General features: G+C 43.3%; 1 protein-coding gene across 3 annotated transcripts in view; it reads left to right on the forward strand.

Moving 5' to 3' along the window:
• Positions 1-2,215: 2,215 nt before the first annotated feature.
• Positions 2,216-18,883, forward strand: part of PIK3R4 (phosphoinositide-3-kinase regulatory subunit 4) — a 35,307-nt gene continuing 18,639 nt past the window's right edge. The window contains exons 1-12 of one of the 3 annotated variants that reach the window (XM_048510859.1): positions 2,216-2,412; positions 3,979-4,741; positions 5,915-6,048; positions 6,164-6,746; positions 7,574-7,708; positions 8,164-8,385; positions 9,444-9,617; positions 10,606-10,751; positions 13,206-13,409; positions 14,375-14,576; positions 16,441-16,640; positions 18,414-18,624. In XM_048510859.1, the coding sequence (XP_048366816.1) occupies positions 4,012-4,741; positions 5,915-6,048; positions 6,164-6,746; positions 7,574-7,708; positions 8,164-8,385; positions 9,444-9,617; positions 10,606-10,751; positions 13,206-13,409; positions 14,375-14,576; positions 16,441-16,640; positions 18,414-18,624 (2,941 nt within the window). In that variant the 5' untranslated portion in view covers positions 2,216-2,412; positions 3,979-4,011. The remainder of the gene's footprint in view (positions 2,413-3,978; positions 4,742-5,914; positions 6,049-6,163; positions 6,747-7,573; positions 7,709-8,163; positions 8,386-9,443; positions 9,618-10,605; positions 10,752-13,205; positions 13,410-14,374; positions 14,577-16,440; positions 16,641-18,413; positions 18,625-18,883) is intronic. The other 2 variants (XM_048510861.1, XM_048510860.1) reach the window with 2 other exon arrangements.

Below are 18,883 nucleotides of genomic sequence, written 5' to 3' on the forward strand. Positions count from 1 at the left end.
CAGATAATGCTTCGCGGAGTGCAGCTTTGACCGAGGCGGGATCGGGCGCTTCGTTGGTATTGTTAGATCTGACCGCGAGCGCTTTGGATATGGTCAACCACGATCTTTTGGCCCACCGCCTGGCCGCTTCCGGAGTCGCGCGGGCACTGTCCTTCAATGGATTGCCTTCCTCGGTTCCTCCGGATCCGGAGTCAGCAAGTGTGGTGGTGGGGACCAAGCCTCGGGCGGTGCCCACTTCATTGTGGGGTGCCCTCAGGGAGCGCTATTGTCCCCGCTGTTATTTAATATCTACATGCGACCCCTTGCTCAGCTGAGTACGGAGCTTTGGGCTGGCTCTGTCATCAGTACGCTGACGACACTCAGCTCATCTCTGTTGATGGAGGGGGGGGCGGTCATACGCCTGCAGCCTCCAGCACTGTTTGGAGGCACGATTGCTGCTGGTTGGTTGCAACAGAGCAGGTTAAAACTCAATCCATCGTAAGAGCGGAGATCCCTCTGGCTTGGTGCCGTGGGGGGGAGGGGAATTTCCAGCCGCCGGTGTGGGAGGGGGCCTTATTGGCTGCCTGCCCCCTCAGTCCAAGCAGCCTGGGGAGTCCCACCTGGATTACGTCTCTTTCAATGGAGACCCAGGTGGCCCATATAACCGGGTTTAGATTTTCCATCTTCGACAGGCCCGCCCGGCTGGCTCCCTTCCTCTCCCACGCAGAACCTCTGGCCACGGTGATCCATGCAACGGTCACCTCCAGGTTGGACTGTTGTAGACTCGCTTCAAACTACGCGGGCCTACCCTTGAGGTTGATCCGAAAGTTACCAACTGGTCCAGAATGCAGCGGCCCGCTTGCTCACACGGGAGGCGCTTTCGCCGCGACCCTCACATATTCACCAATACTGTGTCGCTTGCAATGGCTCCCGGCAGTTGAATTCGGGATTGTCTTCTGGCGTATGGGTGCTTTACCTTTAAGGCCTTTACGCTGCCTGGGACCCCTCATACCTCCAGGACCGACATTACCCCATATGTCCCTACTTCAGGCCTCTACTACGCAGTAGAGGCCAATTTGCTGGTAGTCCCTGGTCTCTTCAATGATGCGGTTGGAGCTTCCACTCGGGCCAGGACTTTTACAGCCCTGGCTCCCTCGCCTGGTGGGAACACTCTTTCCTCCAGCTGTCCGGGTCTCCAAGGGACCTTGGTGAGTTCCGCAGGGCTCTGCAAGACGGAGTTGTTCCAATCGGCCTTTGAGTGTCCAGCCGCTGACTGTGTGCCCCCTTCACCCTCCCCATGTTTGGGCCTATTACTATCTATGTGACCCATGCTTTTCTCCCCTCCTGGGAGGGTCTAATAGGAATTGCGGGCATTGTTTATTGTTTATTATTTGCTGCATTTTAAATCTAATTTAAATTATTTACAGTCTATATGTATCTGAAATTTTATGTTGTTAACCGCCCAGAGCCCTTCGGGGATTGGGCGGTATATAAGACTGATAAATAAATAAAAATAAATAAATTTACACACACATAAGCACACACCCTTTCTGAAGCGTTCAAAATGACTGTAAACTGAGGCCCCTTCCGCACACCCAAAATAATGTGTTTTCAAACCACTTTCACAACTGTTTGCAAGTGGATTTTGCCATTCCGCACAGCTTCAAAGAGCACTGAAAGCAGTTTGAAAGTGCATTATTCTGCATGTGCAGAATGAGCCTCAGTGAAACAAGCAAGCCTCATAGCACTTCTGTTTTGTACACACATACATAGAAAAGTCTACTATTTATACAATGCCCAATGGCTTAAAGTCATTGGGCATAGTATAAAAAGTAGGGTTCTCTATATAATAATCACATTGCCCAAGATATATTGTGAGTTACACACACAGACACACAAAACTTTTTTTGAAGCGTTCAATGTGGCTGTAAATGGAAACAAGCCTCATAGCACTTCTGTTTTACACACACACACACACCCTTTCTGAAGCGTTCACTAATAATTCGGTATTATTTCTTTGCAGCCTAATTTCCAGCCTGCACCCAAAGAAGCCTCCTCCTCCGAGGCCTCACTGCAAAAACTGAGCGACTGGCAGACGCACCGCCTGGAACACAACTATTCCCCGGTTAGCAGAGGCCGGAGGCGGGGACAGCGCTGCGAAGACGCCAGGCTCGCCTCTCTCTCCGCTTTCTCCTCCCCGCCAGGATGTGAGCTCACAACACCGCCTCCTTCTCCTGGCGTAATGGTTACCGGTTCCGCGTAGCGAAGTCATCGACTCCCCGGGGGTGATCCAGTCCCGGTTGCGCGGGCGAGGCTCGCTTTGGAGCAGGAGGCATCCGGGACGGTGGCGGGTGAGTCGCTGCTGGGCGGATGCGGAGGCTGCTGGGGCAATTTCCCTGGGCGCTGCTGGCCGGTGAGAGGAGGCGCTTCAGGGTATGTGTGTAGTAAACACTCCTTATGGGTCCAGGAGGAGCCACAAGGTGAAGGTGCCCATGTGAAGCAATGGCTCCGCCGGGATCTCGCAGTTCCGTGGAATACCTTTCTTTGACTGAAGCCACGGCTGTCAAATCATGCAAAGTTAGATTCCATGTTCTCACCAGTCTCCAGGTTTTGTCGAGGGCTCCATGTAGACAGGTGAACCACGCAGGAGTGTAAGCAAATCGCGAGTGATTCCGCCCAGCATATTTATAACGAGTTGCAATCGTTATAAATGAACTGTGCAGAATCCACTGCAGTGTGCTGCTGTTCCCATTTGCCTCGATTATCAGTGCATTTAATAGCTGCTTGGTGGGTTGGAAATCGATTAGGCTGCAATGCACTGCACCTGTGGAAGGTAGGGGCACATTGGCATCAGAGCAGTGCAACTGACGGATGAGAGCTCTGTCTCAAGAAAACTTTTGGTACAATACATTTTGTTTGTCTTTGCAGTTTTTATTTTGCTGTTGTCAAAGGTGACTGTGCTGGTGTTGTGGGGGGAGGGTTACCAATCGTCAGGTGGTACCTGGGGCTCTCTAGAAACCTGAACTTATATCCCTACCGTAGACATCAGTTCCCTAGAAAAAATGACAGTGTTGGAGGCAGTGCCGGATTTAGATGAAGAGAGGCCCTAGGCTATTCCACTTGTGAGACCCGATCCTCCACACTCACAACTAGAGGAAGATGGGGTCGCAAAATGGGACCTGATTGATTGTTAACTGTTCTACACCTACACATACCAAACAGGCATATGAGAGATTTGTGACTGACAAAAAGGGACAGGAGTTCTGCCCATCTGTCACAGGCGGCCACAAAAATTGACCAAACTGACAGGGCCAAAAATTGGCCAAAATGACAGGACATGAGAAACGTAATGTTTCTATGGGACTACTGCAATTTAGGATATCACCAATCAAAGCAGCCACACATTTTATTTATTTAATTCATTTGTATCCCTCCTGCCCCTAGCTACACTAATTTCATTAAGTGTCTCATCCGAACCAGAGTAAATATTATAAATATGCATGGTAGAATGTGGATTTGATTGTGTGAAAATTTTGATGTGTGGAACAATTATTGTACCCCCTTTAAGAAAGGGTGTTCTTCCAAGTGATGCTACAAAATCCTAGGATGACTATACCATTTTAAAAATATTTTTCTGCCGCAGGTGCATAATTTACACAACAACTGTATTTCAAAATTAAATAGACTTCAGTATAGGAATTGTGGCATGACGCATTATTTGCAACACCACACTTCCCCGTAATGCTACTAGTGTTTAGTCTGCAGCATTTGTAACCTGGGACTCAGCATAGTTCTGGTGTTTAGTATTAATTTGAAAATTGAGAGAATTAGCCAAATTCCAGCTGTTAAGAAATATTTAATATGCAGAGAACTTGCGATAGTAATTTACAGATAAAAATGAAATGTTATATTGTGTCATTTGTATAAGCAATGCATAGATATTTTGGGTGGAATGGTGCAGTCAAGAAGGTCAAATAACTCGTCTTTTTTTTCTTGTAGGTGGAGTTGTGACCTAGAATTAAAGCTGCTGCAATGGGGAACCAGCTGGCTGGTATTGCCCCTTCTCAGATCCTTTCAGTTGATAGCTATTTTTCAGACATCCATGACTTTGAATATGACAAAAGCCTGGGCAGCACTCGTTTTTTCAAAGTTGCTCGAGCCAAGCACAGAGAGGGCCTGGTAGTTGTGAAGGTGTTTGCCATTCAAGATCCAACATTACCATTAACGAGTTACAAGCAGGAACTGGAGGAATTGAAAATAAGATTGCATTCAGCCCAAAACTGTCTTCCCTTTCAGAAGGCCACATTGTCTGAAAAAGCAGCAATGCTCTTTAGACAGTATGTACGGGATAATCTCTACGACCGTATTAGTACCAGACCATTCCTGAATAACATTGAGAAAAGGTGGATAGCCTTCCAGATCTTGACAGCGGTGGACCAAGCGCACAGATCTGGGGTCCGTCATGGAGATATCAAAACAGAAAACATCATGGTGACCAGCTGGAATTGGGTCCTTCTGACAGATTTTGCAAGTTTTAAGCCAACCTACCTCCCAGAAGACAACCCTGCTGATTTCAATTATTTCTTTGACACATCACGCAGGCGAACTTGTTATATTGCCCCAGAGCGCTTTGTTGATGGCAGCATGTTTGCTACCGAACTGGAAAATATGAGAGATCCTTCTACTCCACTTGTAGACTTGGCCAGTAGCAATCAGCGAAGCAGAGGGGAACTGAAACGTGCAATGGATATCTTTTCTGCAGGTATTTGGGGGGTCCAATCAGCACTTCTTTGGGAAATAAGTAGTGAAAATTTCAATTGTTGAGCTTGAATCAGTTGAAAATTGTGGTTTCAGACAACATAGTGTTGGCTACTAAGTAGTGGTTGTTATGGGTGAAAGGCCGTAGCTCAGTTGTAGAGCATTTTGTTTGCATGCAGAAGGTCCCGATTCAATCCTGGTCGACTCCACTTAAAAGGATAAAGCAGTAACATGAATGACCTCCATCTGAAACCCTGAAGAGTCCCTGCCAGTTGGAGTAGACAGCAATGACCTCAGTAATCAAGTGATCTCATTCAGTACCAGGAAGCTTCATGTGTTCATTTAATTGTTCCTTTTCCTGAGGTCAGTGTTCATATTTCCTTTGCTTATGGTAAGATAACATTTTATTTGTATGCCACCCTTCCCCTTGGTAGGTTCAGGGCAGTTTCCAGTGGTTTAAAATACAGTATCAATGTAAACAACCACATATCAAGTTCTACAGATGGCAGTTAAAATCCTCAAATTCCTAACTAGTCCAACTTCCAATCGATGGAATAGGTGTGGAAATACAAAAACAGTAAAATAAAGAAGGGGAAGGAGGGAGGCCAGACATGATGGTAAAAACGTTGCTCCTTCAGCAAGGATCTGCATTCCTCTTGAGCTCAAAATTTTGTTACTTGGCAGTGACCATCTCTGGGAACTGTTTCAAGCTTTTTGCATGCATTTCCTCCTATGGCTTACTGTTCTTAAGGTTTTATTTCTTTTGAAATATTCAAGGTTTATATGTCATATTCTGAACTTCAGACTCAAGCCTTTGTCAGTTTTCTGATCTTTCCTTTACCTGCTTTGGAGTGCTGGATTCTGGTTCTTCATTGCAACCATTAGCTGAGTTGCTGAGGTCTCAAACCTAGACTATGGGGGCTGGAGAATAATAGAATGCTACTTGCAGCTCAATCCACAGGGAGAATTGCCCAGTGAGACGGCACCGCCATACCACCTGCTGTGGGGTTTCAGATAGCACAGGGAGCATGGAAAACTAAAAAGCTCCCTGGCCAACCTGAAAACCCCAATTGTCACTCAGTAGGCTACGCCAAACTAAGACGTGGCATAAGCTGGTGGGCAAAAGAAAAGCGGCGTCTTATTCATGATTTTAAAGTACTTGTTTGGTATTTTCTAGGTTGTGTCATAGCTGAGCTCTTTACTGAAGGGGTACCTCTGTTTGACTTATCGCAACTTCTGGCATATAGGAATGGTCTCTTTGCCCCTGAACAAGTGTTAAATAAAATTGAAGACCGGAGTATCAGAGAACTGGTAAATAATGTTCTCATTATGCTGGCTTATTAAATTTCTGTTCCACCTTAGTAAATAAAATTGCTTTTCATTATCTACCATTACCTTTATTCTCTTTGCGCCCTCCTACCCAAAGGTTACTCAGATGATTCACCGTGAGCCTGAAAAACGTTTAGCTGCGGAAGACTATTTGAAGCAACAAAGGAATAATGCATTTCCTGAAATATTTTACACCTTCCTCCAGCCTTACATGGCACAGTTTGCCAAGGAAACATTTGTATCAGCCGATGAACGGATCCTCGTCATACGCAAAGATCTGGACAATATCATTCACAATCTCTGTGGGCATGACCAAACTGAAAAAGCAGAGGGGGAGACAAAGGAAAATGGGCTGGTCATTTTGGTGTCTGTGATAACTTCATGCCTGCAGACCCTCAAATACTGTGACTCAAAGCTGGCTGCCTTGGAGCTGATTCTCCAGTTGGCTCCCCGGTTAAGTGTGGAAATCTTGCTGGATCGTATCACCCCTTACCTCTTGCATTTCAGCAATGACTCTGTGCCTAGGGTGAGAGCAGAAGCTGTGAGGACACTAACAAAAGTTCTTGCTCTCGTTAAAGAGGTGCCACGTAATGATATCAATATCTACCCAGAGTACATCTTGCCAGGCATAGCACACTTGGCCCAGGATGAAGCCACAATTGTCCGACTGGCCTATGCTGGTAAGAGATAAAGAGGGTGAGATGAATTATTGCTTGATTTGTCTTCCCGTAGCTAGAAAGCCCATAGTAGATGATTCCATGACTGCTCTTGTGGGGGATCCTCATGTTCATGCATTCTATCTTCTATTTACATACAGCTCAATACTGAAAATCCCCGTTTTGTGGCAAACTACAATTTAGTATTCCATCTAATCCACCAATAGTAATGATCTGTGTTCCCTCCAGTATTTTGGTTTGGACAGAGTAAACAATAGTTTTCTGTTATTCCTAACTGGAACTAGTCCAGCTAGTTCAATTCTTGGAACTAGTCCTGTTTAAAAAAACAACTTGAATATGGGAAATGAACCACATAAAAAGGAAATAGATGATGCAACATCACAGCCTAGTGAAAATTATGTTAGTGAAGCTCTTCCCGTTTATTTTTTGTTCTTTTGTATACTTAATCGAACTTCATGGGAGATAAGCATGGAAAGGGTGGGGCCATTTGTGGTCTGAACATTACACCAAACTATAGTTTGTTGGGAAACTGGAAACCTTTACCTAGTACTTTGAGCAAAAGGGACTGCAGTCCCCAGAATCCTCCAGTCTTGTTTATGTCATGGCGAACCATGGCTCTGAGACTTTCCTTTTTAACCAAGTGTGTCATTTTATATTTTATTCTGTTCCTCGTGTAAAGTTCCAGGTGTAAATAGAAATGTGCCTTATGATGTTGCCTGTATTGCATGACAGACTGTTTACAGCATGCATGCAGAGTGCTTGCCTCACCAGCAACGAAATCTTTAAAGTTAATTTTCCAAGCAACTTAACATTACTTTTAATCACTGTAGAGAATATTGCACTGCTGGCTGAAACTGCTCTGAGATTCCTGGAGTTAGTCCAGTTAAAAAACTTAAACATGGAGAATGAACCAAACAGTGAGGAAATGGATGACACATCGCACCCTAGTGAAAATTATGACACCGGTAACGTTCCTTTCACATTCTTTTGCTTTCTGTGAATGCTAAATTTAACTTAATGTAATGGGCAGCCCAATCCAGAGCCCTGGGGTTGTCAGCTGCAGCACCACCCAGAAAGCCACCACCTGACTGCAGAGCAGGCAGGGGTGCTGATGCGGTGCTCTGTGCTGCATTGAGGCAGCTCAGGAAACTGTGGCAGCCACCTGCTGGCATATTTGCCCCTACACCAGGGTAAGTGCCCAAGGGAGGGCAAATCTGCTGGTGTAGGGCCCCACCACCTCCACAACTGACTTTGGTCCCCCCCCCCCCCCCCACACACACACACTCAGGATTGGGCTGTTAGGCATGGTAGAGGGTGGGCTGTTAGTTTTTAACAGACTTGGATTCTGAGAAAGTCCTGACATGGTCAGTGGAGGTGGGCATTATGTTTGCTAATGCTTACTTCCGCGGTGCTCTTGCAGAACTACAGGCCTTGCATGAAATGGTCCAGCAGAAGGTTGTCACGTTGCTGAGTGACCCAGAAAATATCGTGAAACAGACACTGATGGAAAATGGAATCACTCGCCTGTGTGTCTTTTTTGGACGTCAGAAAGCCAATGATGTTCTCCTGTCCCATATGATCACCTTCCTTAATGATAAGAATGACTGGCATCTACGGGGAGCTTTTTTTGACAGCATAGTAGGTATGTGCTGGGCAATATGCAGCATTTTTTCATTGTATTAAATGAACATTTTTTGATTGGGTGAATGAGTGGTTTGAAGTTGTTTTTTGCTAATACCGTGTCTTTGAGGCACACAGAACTGAGCTACTCCCCAAAACCTAATCACAGCAGCTAACGGAACAATAACTTGATCGATAATCATAAATATGCAAGAAGTGCCCTCTTAGTTCTGATCAGTAGCCCATCTAGCTCAGTACTCTGTCTCCAACCGTGGCCAACAAGATGCTCCAGAAGCCTACTAGTAATGCATGGGGGATCTAGCCATCTGTAGTTGTTTGTCCTTGGTGTTTATTGATCAGAGGTTACAAGAAAGGTTTTGTTTTAATAGCAATGAATAGCCTTCCCTCCATGGATAAGTAGCAGTCTTTAAAGTCTTATGTGCTTTTGGGCATCACATCATTTTGTGGGAATGTGATGGGCAGTCCATATGCTGATTGTGATATATTCATGCCCTCCTGTCCTTATCAGGCTGCCAGGCAAGATCATTTCCCCAGACTCTGCTGTCTGTGTCTGATCACAGGTGGGGTTTCTCAGTGGTTGGAACCTCCTGTCTGGAATGCCATCCCCTTTGAGACCTGCCTTCTTGTCCTTCAGGCCCAAGGCTAGAACAGTTTTTTAAACCCAACTTGAATTAAAAGTGTTCCATCTTTTCTACCTTTTTAATGGTCTGCTTCTAGCCCGGTCACTGCCTCTTGAACCTGATTTTAAGATGCTGAATGTTGTTTCATGCTGTTTTATGGCTTGTTTTTATGCTGTGGTTATATGATTTTCATTGTGTTGCCTTATTTGTGAGGTGCCCCGAGCAGATGTCAGGAGAGGCAGCATGTATATATTTGAAATAAGTAAATAAGCTAAACTTGTGAAAGCAGGTGGTAGAATTCTGCTTGTTCTCAAATGAAGCCTACTTACTAGACGTTTTTCAGAAGACCATCAGTAGACTATCTGTGCTCTTAACATCTTTTTTGAGTTGGCCAAGCTTTTAGAGATGGTAATAAGAACATGTTCTGCCTGATTTTCAGGTGTTGCAGCTTACGTTGGGTGGCAAAGCTCTTCGATCCTAAAGCCACTACTGCAGCAAGGGCTCAGTGACGCTGAAGAATTTGTCATTTATAAAGCCCTCAACGCTCTTACCTGTATGTGCCAATTAGGTCTTTTGCAGAAACCACACATCTATGAATTTGCCTGTGATATTGGTAAGCCACCATTCTTGGGTGCAGTTAACCATTTTTGAATGGCATGTGAGTTCGATGTGCATTTGTTGAATGGCGTGTGGGTTTGGCCACCGTAGCCTTTATTCACACCGTAGTCCTAAGCAGAATTACACCTTTCTCAGTCCATTGACTTCAGTAGAATTAGAAGGGTGAACCTCTGTTTAGGATGTCAATTACTTGATTCTAATCCAAATGTCTAATCCAATTTAAAGACATTCTAATCCAAATGTCTTTAACTTGACCTTGTCAGTCAGGGTCCATTAAAAAGAGAACGTATATGGAGCCTCATTAACTGAGCTTGCTTTGTGGGAGAGAAAGGAAGCACGAGCAAGTAGTAGAAGCCAGGACGATGTACTTTGTTTGTCCGTTATGAAAGAGGAAGATCATTTATATATGGCGAGGCAATAGAAAAATGAGGACCAGCCTCAGCAGCAAGGGCAAGGGAATGATCTGGCATTGCAATGCTTGTTTGTCAGCCAGCATGGTGTAGTGATTAGAGTGTCAGTCTAAACCCAGGTTTGAATCCTCACTGCTGTAGAAGCGTGCTGGGTGTCCTTGGGCCAGTCATGCACACTCAACCTAACCAACCTCACTGGGTTCCTATTTAGATAAAATGGAGGAGAGGAGAACAATTTCTTTCCTCTTTGGGGAGAAAAGCTGGGTAAAAGGGAAGTAAATAAATAACCAAAATAAGAATAAAATATTTGTCACACTGGTTTGAAGGACTTGTTACAAATGGATAAAGAAACAGTAGAGGTGCAAATTAAAAGGGACCAAACCAATCCAGTCTATTCACATCTGTACACAAGAGAGGACCATAATGGGAAAGAATTCTGGGTGGTATTTTATCTGAAGTTAGAGTGTGTTTTTTTGAATGTCCATGGGTCCTTTCTGTCAAGTTTGAATTGTGTGAATGAATGAATGTACAGTGATACCTGTTGAAACCTGATTCTCATTCTTACTTTCCCAGCACCATTTCTGTGCCACCCTAATCTCTGGATACGCTACGGAGCAGTCGGGTTTATCACTGTTGTAGCGCAGCGTTTGAATATTGCCGATGTTTACTGCAAACTAATGCCTTATCTGAATCCTTTCATCACTCAGCCAATCATACAGGTAAGACATCAATTGTTCATGTACCTTTCATCCATTTAGAATTTCAGGGTGCAAGATAAGTGAAGGTGACTTGGCTCTCCATCTTATTGTTATTATTATTCGACTTAGTACCCTGCCCTACTGACTCGAGCCAGATGCAATGTTTTTTCCCCTGCCCTTTTGCAAGGCCGGATTGAGAAGCAGCCTCTATCACATAGACTATGCCCTTTCTGTCCCACCATGGTGGAAACATTGGACCACATTTTATGTTATTGCCCAAAATATAATCCCCAGAGGGAAGCTTTAGTACTACCGATAATGGGAAATGCGCCCCCCAAAATATCAATCCCAAAATTGTTAAACAGTAATAATCCTTCTATACTTGGGAGAATAGCCAATTATTTGCTGCAAGTCATGTCCTTAAGAGGTATGTAAAATAGGCAAGTACAAAACTATTTAAATGTGAAATACTCCATACCTCTGGTACTCCTGGGGTATTTTAGAAGGTGTTTATAAGGAGCTCACTGTTATTTATTGCATTTTATGGAAATTTAATTAATTTATAGTATTATACAATTTATAGATCTTGGGGAAGGCTATACCTTTTTAGCAAATAGGCTATGAATAACGAATATCTTAATCCTGTCTTTTAAATGTAGTTTTACTATACTTGTTCACAATCCCATGTACAATGGAATGGACAAAATTTTTTAATCTTCGTTATTTTTATAAATGAAGTGTGATTCTAGAATGTAAAACTACTCATAGACGCCATGTACAACTCTTTTAAATTTAGTGATGGTCTATACTCACGCTTTTGTTTCTTATGCCAATAAAGGTCTATTGTATTGTATTGTATTGTAGTACCCTGCCCACCCTGGCTGAAGCCGGGTTCAGAGCAGCCAACACACATGTTTAAAACACAGCCACTGTCAACCAGCATTGTCAATTATAAGTCTGGCAGAAAAATTCAGTACTATAGGCTCTGCAACATTGATGTATATCTCGCAAGGCCCTGTACCTTCTGGGAGTGAATTCCACCAAGTTGGAATTCTGTGGGATACCAGCCAAATGTCCTTGAGGCCAGAGACCACTAGCAGATTACTATCAGAGGACCACTCGCAGATTACTATCAGTGGATGTTATAGTGAAATGCTGTCCCAAAGATACGATTGACCCAGACTGCTTAAGGCCTTCTTGCCTTGACCCTGACAGCTGTCTTCCAAACAGTGTCTTGGCCATCTCCATAGCAAGTTGTCTTGCTCCATTCAGTAAAGATACATAGCACAGGAGTGACAAGAACTGAGCTTGGTTGCTTTTCCCCCATCTTGTTGGTTTCTATCTTTTAAGGCACGGAAAATCACGTAGGGCCACATTATAAGGCAAGCATATTCCTAAAGGAATTTGGAAGATATTCTTCTGAAATTTTATTGTCTGTAGCAGCCCTTTTACCATTGTAGGTAAAAGAGCCAGTAGAGTGTAGTAGTTAAAGTGTTGGACTAGCTCCTGCGAGACCCAGATTCAAATTCCCATATTTACCATGGAAGATGGGTGAACTTGGGTCAGTCATACACACCCAGCGTGGCCTACCTCATAGGGTTGTTTTGATAGAAGAAAGGAGGAGGGTATTCTAAACTATTCTGAATCCTTGCTGGGAAGAAAACTGGGATATAAATAAATAAATGCATTGTCAAATCTATGCATGCATAATGTGCAACCTGTTTTTTTCACACTACACATCAATTTTGCTATAGACAAACTCAGGTGATCTGAATTCGCTGGTGCAGTAAACTGGTTGCTGGAACTAATGATGCATCCCAGAAATATTTGAGGACTATTTTACTAGAACAATCCAAGTTGACTACTGATTCAGATATAGTAGTTACACTAGGATCCAGAAGACCTGGTTCAAATCCCTGTTCTGCCAGTGGAAGCTTCCTGGATGCTGGATGTCAGTCTTACTTGCCTCATGGGATTATTGTGAGAATAAAATAGAAGAATGGGGAATATTTTAAGCGGTTTTAGGCTCCTCTGAAGAAAGGCAGGATAAAAATGTATTAAAAATAAGTAACCATTAAAGAGTGATAGCCATGAACTACCTTATAGGATTGCTGTGCAATCAAATAGTTATGATTGTACAGCATGCTGCAAATTAAAAGCATGATATCGATAAGAGTAGTTGAATGTCACCTAAAATAGTTATTTAAAACTAGTTGGACTGGAAAGAAGTTGATAAGGTTCTTGAAGTTTTAACTGGTTCGTTATTCTCAAAGCTTATTAGCACATACTAGATTATGGTCTTCTTTGGAACCTGCTATTAAAGTCAATAACTAGGTCTGCGTGTTTACTCCTGAATATATGTGCTCAAGCATTCACAGTAGTCCCCAGTGAACGAGGTGACTTGAAATCCTTTCCCAATATTCCTGAATTGTGCTTCTGGGTGATCGCTTACTTGTTCCTTTTCCTAACTTGCAGATTGATAAAGAAATAGTTCTGCTGAGTGTCCTCAAAGAACCTGTCAGTCGTTCCATATTTGATTATGCTCTAAGATCAAAGGACATTGGAAGCCTTTTCAGGACTCTGCAGCTTCGTCAGAAGAAGAGGAATGGGACTCTTCCTGATTGCCCCCCTCCTGAAGATCCAGCGATTGCACAGCTGCTAAAGAAACTGCTCTCTCAGGTAATCACTTCATTGTTTAATAGCAGTACCTGAGATTCTGTGATCAGGCGGGAGGCCATATTATGCTGTCAGCTGTTCCACAATGAAGCATGTGCATAGCACCCACACACTCTGGGCCTTTCTCCTGCATAGTACCATTGAAGTTCTTTGGGCCTGAGATGAGCGAAGAAGAGTTTGGATTTATACCCCCCTTCTCTCATGTAAGGAGACTCAAAGTGGCTTACAAGCTCCTTTCCCTTCCTCTCCCAACAACTGACACCTTGTGAAGTAGGTGGGGCTGAGAGTGTTCTGAAGAACTGTGACTAGCCCAGCAAGAATGTAGGAGTGCAGAAATACATCTGGTTCACCGGACAGACCTCTGCCATTCAGGTGGAAGAGTGGGGAATCAAACCCTGTTCTCCAGGTGGATGTTGATCATCCTTCCAGCGGTCCTGTGAGATGGGTTCGACTACCTGAGATTGAGGGCAATCCTATGCAGAATCCTACTGAAGTCTACTTGGTTGGGCTTACACCAGGAGAGTGTTTTAGAATTGCTCGGATAATAGCTGGCCAGCAGTCATGGGTGAGTGTCATGGCCATGCAGGGGTTTAAAACTCCATAGGTCCCAGATTATTTCAATGAATGGTAGTTGCACTTTTAATTTTTTTACCTCTTATTCAGTGGGGACTCTTACTTGTAGAAAGTTCAGTCTGCCTGGTAATTCTAGGCTGTTCCTTTCTATATAAGAAACTCGTGCCAGTTGTTATTTAAAAACAGTGCACTGACACGTGACACCAACTATGGCTGAACATGTCTGAAGTTAATTGTTTAAATGTAATATTTACATCTTGGCTGTTCTGAACATCCATAGCATTGTGGGTCAGGCATCATCACACACACTTCCGGTGAAATGATCACTTGCGCATCCCTCTTTTCAGTAAGTTCTTTCTTTCAACTAGCAGTTTTGGGTTTTGCTTTTGTGATAGGGGATGACGGAAGAAGAAGAAGACAAGCTGCTAGCCTTAAGAGACTTCATGTTAAAATCCAACAAAGCTAAAGCTAACATCGTGGATCAGAGCCATCTTCACGACAGCACCCAGAAAGGAGTGATCGACCTGGCTTCTCTGGGTATAATGGGAAGACAAGTTGATCTGGTCAAAATGAAGCAGGAGTCCGATGACAAACGTGGTTAGTACAGTCCTGCAGTTGACGTCCCCTTGCTCTGTTATAACTTTTTTTTGGAAGATTTAAAATAATATTTCATACGATGTGTCCCCAGATTCCATTTCTGGCTGAAATACTTGCTTCCTTTTATCTTGGCAGTTTAACCTTTAGAGTTTAACTTGACAGTTTAACCTTGAGAATTTAACCTTTAGAGAGAATTTTCAAAGTATGTGTTGCATATAAATTTGTTTACACATTATGTGGACAATAATAGGAAATGAAGTGATCCACTTGTGTTGTGACCCTGCCCTTAAGCAAGATAGTTACAACATCAAGTGATGAACTGCATGTGAAAAGGAACCACTGGAAATCACATGTTTTTGATGGCATTTTTGTATCAATTCAAAGACCTGTTTTCAGATCTTCAGCTACAAGTGAATCAATCTTAAGTATTATGGGTGGATGAAAAAAACTATGCTATCAAACATGGGTATCTCTCCTGGTTTCCAATAATGTCTCCCTAGCCATAGAAGCCACTTTCTGCTGCTCTGCCATTCCTTGCTAATGATTCAGATGCTTGCAAAATAGGAAAATGTTCAATTTGTATAACTTTCGATAGTTATGTAGATTCTATATAAAACTTTTCCATGGACCCATAAAATATGCCTTTGTACTTGATAGAATGCATTTCTGTATCATATTCATTCAAAAATTCATCTGTATTATGTTTTACAGTATTTTACTAAGGACTAGATTTAGACAGCCCAATACAGATGGGGGAGGCTGAATTCTCGCAAGGCAGCAAAGGACTGTGGCAACATTTTTACCCCCTCCACCGATGCAAGGGCCACCCAAACAAGCAGAGGGGGCAGAGGCACCATCGCCTGGCTGCTCCTCAGCTCCATGATGTTGAAACCTGGAAGTCAGGGCTGCCACTGAGCATGGGCATGGAGGGAAGGTGGGGTGGGACATTCCTGCAGATGGAGTTCATGTCAGTTGGCTTTTACCCGAGGTTTAGAGCCGAGAACGCCACAGCCCAGGACTCAGAATTATGCCCCCTTTGGGATGGCATAACTCCACTAATGTCCGGCAGTTTATGACCTTTTTTCTAGCTGCCTGCCCATGCCCACCTGGAAGGCCTCTGGAGGCCTCTGGAGGCAGTGCTCCACCCCGGGGAATTGAATTGGGCTGTAAAGCTATAAAGCTGTGAAGCCTCAGTAAGTCTGAACAAATAAGCTTAAGATACAGTACTATTCCACATCTTTCTTTTGCAAATATTGGTCTTCCTTGGCTGTAATTAGTCCAATATGTTGCAGTTTTTGGACTTGAAATGGAATCTCCAAAACAGTTTTTTCCCCCCAGAACTGTTATACTTGTGCATGCAGTTGGTGTTTTACTATCTTTCTTGGAAACATGATCCCATGTCATACCAGCAGTAATCTTTTGTCAAACGATTTGTTTCTTTTTTTAATGCTGAGTCCAGCTTAAAGCTGGGAACACAAACCACACAGTTCATCTGCTCTCACTGTGTCAAGAGTTGTTGATGACATATGCCGTCTGTAGAGTTGAAGATGAATATTCCAAGATTATTTACAGTGCAATCCTGAGCAGAGTTACAGCTTCTAAAACAGTTGATATTAATGAACCTAGAAGACTGTAACTCGCCTTAGATTTGCTCCAATGGTTTGCACACCAGTCATTGCTTAACAGCTGATGTAAATAATTTCTCTCCCCCGCCCACATTTAACATGATACTATAATATATCAATATGAGTAACTCACAGTTTTTGTTAACATTTGCAAAGGTCATGGCCTCTCTTGAAAATATGTTCTAATAATTAATAGGCAGCCTTCTTATAATCCTTCTTTTGGGGCTTGTTGACTTTAGCTAGAAAACATGTGAAACAAGATTCAAATGTAAATGAAGAATGGAAGAGCATGTTTGGCTCTTTGGAACCTTCCAATATCCCCCAGCCAATGGGCAAAGGACACAGCCAAGCCACAGAGCAAGAAATTGTCCAGACCAGCAAACCTCTTCGATCAGAGTCTTCAGCTGGTATTGTTGCTCTTTTATCATCCTCTCCACAGGTACCTCTGGGAATATTTTTATTTACATTATACTCAATCCTTAGTAAGGGAGAAGCAGCCAATAGAATTGTTTTTAATGAATAGGGATATTTTTCTGATTCATTGTTGTGTCCTATTTTGTAATGGCTGATTGAGTTAACCCTCCTCCCCAAAGTCAAGTCAAGTCAAGTTCTGAACCAGATGTTGTGGACTAAATCATATGTTAAAGTGGATGGAGAGTCAGCCAGTACTGGTGAGATCTGAAACTCACTGAAATATTAATGTGCAATGTATCGTTCTTCTTTGGGAGCGTAGCCCAAAGACCTTGCTTTGGGAAGAAAAGGGTCATTTGTATTCCTCATGTCTCAAATATGAACCTCTTAATCGCAATCAAAAGTGGTCTTTCAATCATCTTCTATTCTAATAGCAAAGTCAGATGAAACTTTAAATACTAAATCTGGTGACTGGAGCTGTGAATAAGAAATCAGATCTTTCTGCAAACCTGAAAAGGTCCCTAGATTTGTAAAAAAAGTAATCTCTAAAAAAAATTGGGGGAGGGGGGTTGAAATCCCAAAAATGATTAAAGGCACTCCAATGGCTTTAAGCAACATATTCCCTCAGTGGCTGTTTCTAGGCAGTGACAGATTCCAGGCTTCAGTTTCTGTGGATCAATGGCAGGAGATGGGCACAGGACCATTTCCAGGCGTGTTTTGGCCCTTGAGGCCAGGCTTGGGTTACCAACTCCCGGTTAGAATATTGCTGGAGATTTTGTAGTAAAGTCTGAGGAGGGCAGGGTTTGGAGAGGGGAGGCCTCAACAACTTGTAATGTCATAAAGTCTGCCCTTCAAAGCCAGATTTCTGCTGTCTGGAGTTCAGTTGTAATTTTGGGGATCTCCCTGTCCCACCTGGAGGTTGGCAACCCTAGGCCTGGCAGCAACCTCTGGGTAACATCATACCACATGACTTGCATGACTCAATTAGGCCTGGGTGTTTGCTACTATTCAACTGGCTCAGGAAAAAAGAGCAGGCAAAGTGAATGGTGGCTCTGTCTGGTAGCTTGTTGATCTCTATCTCTGGAAAAGAAGAGAGTGTTTGATTGTTAGGCCTGTCCCTGGTGATAAGCAGACCTTGTGCCATTTAGTCTCGCTCTGTGGAAAGGGCAGGCTGATGTGGGTGGACTCCTATGTGCGAGAGAGGATCCAAGTGAGTAGCTAATCAATAAAAGTTTGTGCCTGAAAACATTGTAAAAAAGTCTTAACTCCTCCAAAATCATAACCTGATTAAATGTTTGTGCCTCAGTCAGGTTTCTACTTTGTCTACCTGGAGACCTGTTCTGCTGGTTTGTTCCTTTGATGCCAGCCTGTAAATAAATAAATTTTTGTACTTTATATATTAATACAGCCTCAATCATTTCCTTGTGCACCACGAAATTTACCTCACAGCAGTGAACCCAAAGCCTTGCTTCCTGTAGAACACTTGGAAACCGAGAAGGTTTATAGTTCAAAACAACCCTAGATCCCAAAAATCTTAGGAGGCTGTGTGCATTCTCTCAGTGGGAAAAGAAGGCTTGCCCCACACCCCTTTTTCTAAAGGGGAATTTGAACCTGGGTCTCCCAATTCGAACATGCTAATATATCATATTGGTGTCCTTGCAGCATACAATTACAACTGCTGTGATTCTTGCTTTGTTATCCTTAAAGTTTAAAAACCATTAAACAATGAACTTTTTAAAAAAAATCAGTGGCCTTAGGACTTCATGACAAGTTGAATGATATTATGATTTATGGTTTTCAGGCAGCTGATGGAACTGTTGTCCAAGCTAGGAAACCAGCCATACAAGTTTTGAGCAGCATAGCTTCACCCTCCACATACCAGTTGCGCATCACCACTTGCAAAACAGAGCTTCAGCAGCTCATCCAGCAAAAACGAGAGCAATGCAATGCTGAAAGAATTGCCAAGCAGATGATGGAGAATGCAGAATGGGAGAGCAAGCCACCTCCACCAGGTGATCCTTGACGTTCTTTTGGGAAAAGTCCAGTGCTGTTACGAGGGGGGAGACCTTAAAAGACAGTTTTGGTCCTATTGATGCCAGGGTCTGCTGGTGGAGCATGTGGATTATGAGAAGTCCTCTTGATGGGTCCAGAGTACTGAGCTTTGTTTACATATTCCTACTATTGTACTGCCATATTGTGCTTAATAGTTAAGGCCTTTCCAGAAAGGAGTATGTGAATTTGGCTTAAGAACTTCATTTGATGTGGCTGCAT

The sequence above is a fragment of the Sphaerodactylus townsendi genome, linkage group LG11 (assembly GCF_021028975.2).
Source record: "Sphaerodactylus townsendi isolate TG3544 linkage group LG11, MPM_Stown_v2.3, whole genome shotgun sequence".
Taxonomy (NCBI): Eukaryota; Metazoa; Chordata; class Lepidosauria; order Squamata; family Sphaerodactylidae; genus Sphaerodactylus; species Sphaerodactylus townsendi.